The sequence below is a fragment of the Lupinus angustifolius genome, chromosome LG07 (assembly GCF_001865875.1).
Source record: "Lupinus angustifolius cultivar Tanjil chromosome LG07, LupAngTanjil_v1.0, whole genome shotgun sequence".
Taxonomy (NCBI): domain Eukaryota; kingdom Viridiplantae; phylum Streptophyta; class Magnoliopsida; order Fabales; family Fabaceae; genus Lupinus; species Lupinus angustifolius.
In genome coordinates, this window is record NC_032015.1 from 6900876 (window position 1) to 6910699 (window position 9824).

General features: G+C 30.5%; 1 protein-coding gene across 8 annotated transcripts; it reads right to left on the minus strand.

The window, feature by feature from the left end:
• LOC109352608 (protein TPX2-like) lies at positions 370-5081 on the minus strand. Of its 8 annotated transcripts, none has more exons than XM_019594722.1 (17): positions 4352-5081; positions 4048-4173; positions 3575-3728; positions 3302-3377; positions 2974-3024; positions 2736-2830; positions 2545-2623; positions 2388-2453; positions 2202-2252; positions 1964-2022; positions 1722-1797; positions 1565-1621; positions 1427-1480; positions 1219-1284; positions 1080-1124; positions 638-729; positions 370-546 (listed from the first exon to the last, which is right to left on the minus strand). In XM_019594722.1, the coding sequence occupies exons 1-16, from the start codon at positions 4530-4532 to the stop codon at positions 691-693; spliced, it is 1275 nt and encodes a 424-aa protein (XP_019450267.1). In that variant the 5' UTR covers positions 4533-5081; the 3' UTR covers positions 370-546; positions 638-690. The 8 variants fall into 8 exon arrangements, with proteins under 8 accessions (XP_019450267.1, XP_019450269.1, XP_019450271.1 ...); XM_019594724.1 differs by having other exon boundaries at positions 1722-1785; positions 3575-3731; positions 4352-5080; XM_019594726.1 differs by having other exon boundaries at positions 1211-1284; positions 3575-3731; positions 4352-5080.

The following is a 9824-nucleotide window of genomic DNA, read 5'->3' on the forward strand; positions in this document are numbered from 1 at the left end:
ATAATGTAATATTTGGTCCGTTATTTTTTAAAGATTCAATTTGGTGATTCAGTTATAACAACATTAGTTTGGGTTGAATATTCTATTAATTTAAACTTCAAAACTTATGAATGAGAAATGACTAGAAATACTATATGAATAGAGTGGCACTAAAAGGAGTGTGAGCCAAAATAAAGGCTTACCTTTCAAGTTAGTAAGTAATGCTGGGAAATTACAAAAAGCAGTAAGTGAAAGCAGAAGCCATTTACATTTTCATGCCTCACTTTACCAGATTACATTTTGAATGACTTATTAATGCCAAAGAGAAAGGACATAAAGAAATTCTATAACTCTAATGCTTCGTTGTAATGCCAGGCATTAAGTTCCATCATCTTGCAACTTCAGAATCCCTTTGTCATTGATTAGCAAATAAGACCCACTTGGAATGATGGTTTCCAATTTGATGAGAATTTTAGTGGCATTTAAGCAAATGCATTTAAGACCCACTAGACTAATGAGCACCAATTAGAAGAACCACCCTTCAAAATTCAGCTAAAGTCCAACTTCCTGTGTCAAAAACAAGTCTTGTGTAACTTGCATAGTTTCTAAATGATCAGAAGCAAATTATGCTTAGATTTGGTTCTACTTGCCTGCATACATTTGTGCTTTGATTTGAGGGATTCCATTTCATTCATACATTGATACTGCTTCCTACACACTCTGAACTACTTCTTTGATCATTTTCATCTTCTACAAGTTGAAAGTTGAGAGACAAAAAAGAGATTTGCATATAAGTAAAACTCAAATCCAGAGTTGAAGTGAGAAGTGACCATGTATAATCCAATACTATAAGAAAGTTTGGAGTGATTCTTGCATAGGCACAGCTAATCAAAATTTAAGATAGCTTCAAAATAATTGTTGTTAGGTCTTTGTTTTCAGTTCAAATTGATAGTCTAATGACTAATGAGCAATTGATTGTATGCGCCTATTGCGCACCGTGCCCATACATGATTTATTAGAAATTTTATTAGCTCAACATCATTAAGTTTGTTTCATGGCTAATTAAAAATCTATAGATATACATTCAAAACTAGACATACCTCATGCTCTTGATGCAAGGATCCAGGTCTATTCTCCTTAAAGCCCTGCAATAGTATAGGAATAACCATGCATTAGAAGAAATGCATGACACATCAAAGATAAACCTAGGTTGTCATAAGAATGATCATACAGATGAACCTTAGAAACCGGCTGCTTCTTTGCGTGCGGTTTTGTAGTTTGTTTGACATCAGAAGCCAGAGAGAGCTGCAAATTATGTTATGAGAATTCAAAATGGAAAAAATGAAACTCATTAATAATTGACATAAGCAGTCAATGCTAATCTAGGAGGTAACTACTTGGTGGCAATTTAGGAAAAATAACCCAAAAAATGAGCTTCAGTTACTACCTTGCTAAATAATTCTGCAGGTGGTTCATTTAGAACTCTCTTATCGTTTTGTTCCTATCAAAAAAAGAAGGAATTACAACTAAAAGCATACACAAACATGATAATTTCACAAATACACACATGTAATGAATTCTTTACCAATGGAAATACTTTGATATTTCGGAAGACACCTCTTTCCCCTTTACTCGAGAGTCGCTGATAAAAGTCCAAGACACATGATCAATCACCCTTTTTAGTGACAAAAATGGAACTGAAAGAAAACATTGTACCTATACTGCTAGCTAGAACATTGTACCTTGTCATCAGGGCTTCCTCGGAGTTTGTTAACCATTCTATACTTGTCCTGTCTTGAACAATCACTAGAGTTTGTCCTGAGCAAAGAAAGCAACCAAATAAGAGCAAAACTACAATTATAGTTTCTTATTAAGATACATGTGTGAATAACACATGTCATTTCTATAATCATAAGACTAATTTTTTTAAGAAAAGTAAAGATTTTATCACGTCAATCTGGATATAAAGTCGGGATGCTAATACCTTTTGAGATCCATTATTTCACTATTTGGGACAGAGTTGCTGTTCGAAATTCCTCCGGCCTGCAAGAGAAAAGAAATCAGTTGCTGACAATGGAGATCATGTGAATATCATCTATGGCTATGAGTAAGAAGAATATGATTGCTTGAAAATGCAGAACTATATCATCTTACTTCAGGGAAGTAGAAACATAAGCAAATAGTTGGAAAGATATAACTAAAGCAATTATTTAGTAACTCACATTGCTGGATGTGTGCTGCATTGCCCTCTCAGATGTTCTAAAGTGAAACACCTGAAAATTAAATTAAAAATTAATAATCAACCAACTATAAGTTGCATAGTTCTCATACTCACTTTCAAATTTCAATGCATTCCATTAAATATTATGCATAAAAAAGATCCAATATGACTAAACAATATTAATTACATTAAATTCTGTTAGTCGCAGTGTCTTCTTCTTATGAGAAGGTTGTGTTGGAGCCTCCAAAATCTGCTACATCCAAGAATTAGATTGTCAACAACTATAATCCTGCATTATTAATTACTTATTAATTTTTCCAGAAGTATAAATTGTAACTACATACTTTTTTATTGAAGGGCCGTGCTTTAAACATCTTAGAACTTGGCTTTGTATCTCCATTGGTTTCAGCATTAGCTTTAGACCTATTAAAAAGGCACATAATCCAGTAATTTCTCATACAGGATACAGTATTTTACTGAAAAGGATTGAAACCATTCCACTATAATCTGAAATTCTGAGTAGTAGTTGATATACCTCTGTCTTTGTGCTCTGGAGGCTGTCTCAAGATTAGGTTCTCTAGGAATAGTAACTTTTGATTTATATGCTACATTGCTGTCAGCATAATCAACCTGCATCACAATTCAAAATTAGACATATTATCTTTGATTAATGCACAAGCTTACATTGTGTATAACAGTAGTGCTCAAACAATGAAACCGAAGCGCTATATCAAACAGATAATGGATTATATACTTTCTGCAAAACCAGTTACCTCCTTAGGTTTCTTATGCATGAAAAGAGTTTGATGCTTCAGACGAGAAACCTGTCATGAAAATCAAAAGATCACACCAATTGAATCAAATGTTAAGAACAAATGTGTTTTTTTTAATCTGGAAAACATTAGCTAAGTATAATAGTTTAGCACAAAATAAGCAGGGTAAAATCACTGCAAGCAATTATACTTAATTTTAAGAAAGAAAGCAATCTAATGTAATAAGTGAAAGAGGGCAAACAGATGAAGAGTAAAGTCTGCAAAATTAGATTCAGCTATGTGAAAGATTTGAAAACTGTTGGGAGAAATATATAGTATATTAGTATACCTTGCTTAAGTAACCAGCTTCAAGCTTCTGTCTTTTCGTTAATTGGCAATCTATAGAAGAATTCCGACTCGGAGACCTGCATTGTTTAAGAATGGCAGAGAAATGAAGAATAGATGAGAGAAAAGGAGGAAGGTGATAATAAAAATTACATACTCAAAACCAAAGAGGAAAAGAGTAAAAAAGAATTGAAAAAAACTCATATAGTAACTAAAAAAACTAAATACATAAAGTCACGAGGTGAGATATAACTGAAAGAGTGTAATATTTATGCACCTTCCGTAAGAAGGACGGCTTTGGACTACATCTGTAGGGTTCTTCTGCTTGGCCAAATTACTTGCTGTTGGCTTCATAAAACTTGAAATTTTAGATATTGATTGGCTTAACTTGATCTTGCTGCGAGTCTTTGTTCTACCATTCAAAGTATCTTCTACTGTTTCATTACAAAATTCTAGTAAATCTGTGTTTAGTACAAAATTAGAAGATAATATATAGAAAGTAAAAGTGAATTCATGCACAAGGCTAATTAATAACAAAACACCAATCAACTATAGTTCTCAAATCTAAAATGTGAAAGGTATTAATCAAACAATACAACTGAACAAATACTCTATTGTGCTTATAATGCAAAAACTTCAAGAATAATTTAGATTTTTGAGCACACTCAATTCAACAAAACTATGCTTGCATTTCCAATCCTCCATAATTTAATGGCAATGCAACCTATATGTATGAAGTGACAAAGGTACCTGTGTTATTATTGTCATCAATTTCTGAAACTTTTTCATGCTCCATGCAAGGACCATAATCTTCTGCAGCCACATTAACAATTTCCATTGCATCCATGTTTCCCAATTTAAACTTCAAGAGAAATGCTACAAACAAGAGTATAAAACATCAAAACCTTAAAAATTCTTTTACGGAATACTCAATTCTAATGCAACAAGTCAACAACTTTATGAGTCAGGAACTACGTTCCCATAATTTTCACTAAAAACAACACAAAACATCATAATTCATGACATTAAACAACGATGTTCTTGAAATTCTTACGTGAAGGTGGGTAACTTGTAGCATATTCAAACCACTTTTCTGCTTCAAAAGCATCCCAAAACGTCTCATCTATCGTGAAATCAAAGAACCGAGGAGCATCAAACTCATAATCCAAATCAATTTCATCACAGCACATAGAGGCTTCAACCTCAACCTCAATCACCTCGAACTCTTCCTCCATGCTTCTCTCTCTACCCGTCTCTGTTTTTCCCCCCTCTCTCTCTCTCTAGAACATTAACTAACCCATGTTCAAAACAAGGGTACCATTATTTTTGGCACCCAAAATTCGAATTCAACAAGTTTTGTTTTTTCGATGTTTTTCTAAATGGGGTTTCCGTTTCTGGCCAAGAACAAATGGGTTTATGATCACCATGCAAGGAAGAAGAAAGAGGAGGCAATGATCAACACCACCACAGAAAGAGAGAGAAAATGGGAATGAAGAGATAATCAATGAAAAAATTCAGAATCCGCGTGGAATCCCGTCACTCTTTCTCGTTTTTCGTCGTTAATTCGATTGTCCTGGAAGAAGAAAAAACGAGAGAGAGAAAATTCGGAATGTTAAGTTAATATTAATTTATTAATATCTCCCTCTATTTAATTTACGAGTAGTTAGTTATGTTAATTGATTTGTGTGAAAATGGAAGAGAAACTGAAGTGAGAGACAATGGTGGAGATTTCGTCGTTAATAATGAAAGGGAATGGCAGAGATGATAAGAGAGGTTTGTTTGGGGATTTTGTATGGCGCCCAAGTTAGAGACACTGTTACCAACTTTTGAATTTTGCATAATATGCGGTACTGTTAGAAGGATAAGATATGATATTGTAGATAATATCTCAAATCATATCCCAAACCAAATAAATATATATCATATAAATTAAAAAATTAAATATTTATTATTTTCTGTTTGTTCCAATTTCAGATATATGTTTCAAAACATATTTTGTATGTGTCCGTTTTGCCCTTCACGTCCTAACTTTTTGGATTATATGGTTTTTCACTTTTTCTGCTACGTGAATGTGACCACTGACCATGCACCATCAGTATCTTTTGTTTCTTTTCTGTCAATCACATATATCATTTATTAATCGGAGGCAAGTTGGAATAGGATGAGATTATCATGATTATTTTTTGTACTACTAAGAATATATCTTTATCAGATTGATAAGAAATTAAGTCATTTGAAATGTATGATTATCCTTTCTAATAAGTATTATTTCTTAAAATTAGATATTTAACTTTTTAATTATACGTGGAATTAAATAATACCTTATATCATTAGACAAATAACTTAATAGATTATAATAATTTTTCTACCATATGAATGTGACCATGCATGTGTTTAGGCATTTTTTTAAAAGCAAACTTTTAGTTAGCAAAAGTGCAAAACGATGATTTTGTGATTTTTTTTATCAGGGGCATAGAGCTCATTATATTGAAATTATATCCGAGAACCAGCATAGCATTTATATGTAAAACTTAAATGAATCCTTATGTATCATAATGTTTATTATCTTATAACCACATTTGTTCGAAAAAATAATTATACTTTTTTTTATAAACGATTAATTTATTATTTATAAAGTCAAAAATACTCTTAGTTATACTAAAAAGGATTAAAAGTTAAAACTTCAATTACATAAAGAAGCAACCAATGAGATATAAATAACCATATTATAGTCTAACTCCTAACTTATATTATGATGAAATTAGATTCCAAAACCTATAATTATGAGTACATTATCTTCTCACTCAACATTCTTAGTAACTATGAGTACAAGTGATTTAAAAAAAATCATAAAAATATTGGTATCTTAGTATTTAGGGTGGGTAAAAAAAGTAGTTTTAACTACAAAATAATAAAATTAAACTAAACTAATCCAAAAAAATCAAGTTTAACATGATTTATTTGTTTGATTTGACTTATTTGTGCATAAAATTGTTATATAGTTCATTCACATTTCACACTTTAGGGAAATATGAAAATTGAACAAAACCGTTTATCTACTTCTTTTTGTATTTAATAATTTAATGAATAAAAACAGGAGATTGATAAATGCTTTTAGTTACTCCTATCACTAATCATAATTAATCATAAATTTTGGCTGTTCTTTTACTGTGATAGGCCAAAAAAGTGTGAAGCATTTAAAAATGTCAATAGTCTCACCTTTTATACTACCTAAAATATTAACACATTTATTTGTCAAGTATTATAATATCTATTCATCATCCAAAAATTATTTATATTATTTCATCTAAGAGATAATAATTAAATATGAATTATAGATGATATAATGATAATACAAAAAAAACTTTTAAACAAGTAAGTGCATAATCTTTTTATCTTATTTGTTTCCGTAAAAATATGAGAAAATTTGACAATTGATAGTTTTTAGACTTTTAGTTCTTCTATAAAGATTATTTTCTCGATTTTTTAACACGTGGCTATGAGCACCAAATAGGATAAACTTCGGCATGTTTTGAGAGCTAGCAAGTAGCAAGACGGGTTGGTTTAAGCTTTTCCAGAAGAAAAAAAACGGTCAGGCTTACACATAGAAGACAAATACCCACGCATTTAGGCCTGGGCTATTTTCACTCAAACCCAATAGATGGATTTGTGGAGAAAAAAATTAGTGTTGTTGAAATGAATTAAACTCTTAAAACAAGAGAGATTTGACCAATGTAATTAACATGATTCTTGAAGATTGTTTAAATTAGTATAAAAATGGAAAAATTGAAGGGAACAAAGTATAAGTGCTTTTAAGTGTACTTTTAGTCTCCTTAAGTTACCAACAAGATATTGATATAGTGGTATAAGAACCTATTGGATTTTCAAAATCGATGATTCGATTATTAGGAGTGACATTTGTTGGGAGAGACATCTACAAACCTCGAAAGAGATTAGTTACTTACTAAAAAAGGTGACAAAATATCTTTGGTAGTACAAAAAAAGTCTCCCTAAGTTTCTTTCTTTGGTTGTTTTAGTTTTCATATTTTATTTTTGGTGATTTTGGCCCCAACTTTTACTATTTGACACTTTAGTCCAAAAAGTAATTAACAGTGTTGTCCCGACAAACCTTAGCACTTGTTGTTCATCTAGGTGAAATACTGAAGTATTTGTTTGATTCATTTATGACAATCCCCAAAGTTCTTCATTATGCATGTGTTTTTGAAATTTAAATTCACATATAAACGAAAAAGAAGAAAAGTCAGAAAGATATAAAAGTATACAAGACATAGTTACTTCCTAGTTCTATTCATAAATAACACAAACTTCTAAACTATTTATTTGTCTCCACTATTTTATTTGTCTTCTTATATGGGAATAAAGTTTCATTTTTGTCCTTACCTAATGTTTTTTATGCTCTGCAACTGGAGGACAACTTTGTCCTTTTCCTGAACAAAGTGAAATTGAATCAAAGCTAGACGCTCCTGCCAATTCAAAATTGAGAGTCTTTCTTGCAATTAGGTGTAATAACTTAGGGTCAATCCTATCTTATTAAATACTAATATAGTTGGTAAATCTTGACATCGAATCGAGTGAATAAACTAAGTAAGGTTTAAAGATTTGTATCGGAAATAAAATAAAATTGAAACATGTGGTGAGATTTGGTTTGGATTCATGTGATTCCAGTATTTACTTAATCATTATATATATATATATATATATATTTTATGAAGGGAATCACATCTTACATTATTCAACATGAGATCTCTACATAAAATAAAACAATTTCAACCAATTGATTTACATACTTAGTATTAGTAGTGATGTATTCACCATCTTTTGGTATACGCATCAATTAAATCCAAAATGATAGTAAAACGTTTCAAAAATCATAATAACAAAACTAAAGATGACTAAAATCAGTTACAGTTGTTAAAACATTGGGATAGAAATGGTTAAACTTAGAAATACAGACTTTGTGGTCTTTGACATAGTCAGAGTCACCACTAATATTTAAAATTTATGTAACCTCCTTGCCTCTTCCTAAACCCATCCCCATGCCTCATTGATAGGGTGGTAAGGTCAATGATAGAAAGACAGTAATGAACCGCTCCGAATGATGTCTTATTTCCTCTTCCGAACCAATCAAAATATTATTTTTTTTTATATTTTTTTTTGAAAAATTTCTTTTATTCATACAATATCTCATTGATTCATGAGAGAGAATGCAACATGATTAAAGATAAGTGATTCATGTCATGTAGAAACACAATTTACAAAATATGGGTCTAAGATGGAAAATGACATAGGATACTTAGAAGTAGAGCCTAAAATGAGATTTTTATTTTGCTCTTAAAAAAGGGAGAAGATTATTGAGAAACCAGTGTGTATAAGAATTGAAAAATACAAGAAGAAAATCGGCTCTTAGAGTGAACTTAATTGATCAAGAAGGGACACATTTCTAAGAACATTAATTTAAACCCTTGTTTGTATTCTGGAATATTATTTTTTCTTCACTTCTCTCTGCCTTTTATTTCCTGTTTGAGGTTTCCTATAAGCATTCCTTATAAAATTGATAAATTATTATGCATAGAAAATAAAGGAATAAAAAAGTTTGCCGCATCAAATTCTATAAATATTATGGGTCATGGGTGGAGACAACATATAAATTACTTTTTTTTACTGGAATTTATAATTGTAAATTAGTCAATAATATAAATAATACACAATTTTAAGTTAGAGCATCTCCAACCTTATTTATGCAAAGGACATTTTTTATTCGATCGCCATCATGTCATATTATATACATGGATCATAACATTTTATTCATTCTTTGTCCATTTACTTAACTCATATGTTAGTATACTTTCAATTTCTCCCCGATAAGCATTTATTAACTAGAACACATGTTAAGATCACTTCGAACATCTAATTTTAGCACCCCATTAAATATACTCTCAGCAGGAGAATATGCGTTACATCCAACAATCACAGTACTTTTGTGTATATTCATTCATTGAAAATGAATGAAAAAATTACAATAAAAACTTTATATAAAAGAAGAAAAACTAATATAACTAAAAGTTTAATGAATTTAAACTAATTACCAACTCAATATAATATTAACACTATCCAAAAGTTATAGTCTCCAAGAATTAAGTAAGCTAACGAAGTTACATTATATAAAAAGTTTGAGTGACTAGATTCAAATTCTGGACTAAAAAAGAACAAAACAATATTTGCCTATACAAATTACACAATTATATACTATATATTTCTTTTCACACAAAAAAACCCAAAAGCGAAATGTGAAAAGACCCAATATTTTACCTTTTTGGCCACTCTATTGTATTGTGGGAGAGGTTACTCAATATATTTTTTTACTCTGATTGAGGAAAACATCTTATGTGATAATAGGGATCATTTTACAGAAAGTTACTACATGTTTCATTTTATTATCACTTTACCTCTAATGTTAATTTTATTGTAACTTTTATTATCTTCTATTTTTAATATGTCCTTACTGT

Coding starts and splice junctions, on each gene's coding strand:
- LOC109352608 (XM_019594720.1), bottom strand. CDS start 4,532: ATGGAGGAAGAGTTCGAGGTGATTGAGGTTGAGGTTGAAGCCTCTATG. Junction 1,622..1,721: donor GAGGAAGCCCTGATGACAAG/GTACAATGTTCT, acceptor GACTTTTATCAG/CGACTCTCGAGTAAAGGGGA. Junction 730..1,079: donor CCTTGCATCAAGAGCATGAG/GTATGTCTAGTT, acceptor TTCAACTTGTAG/AAGATGAAAATGATCAAAGA.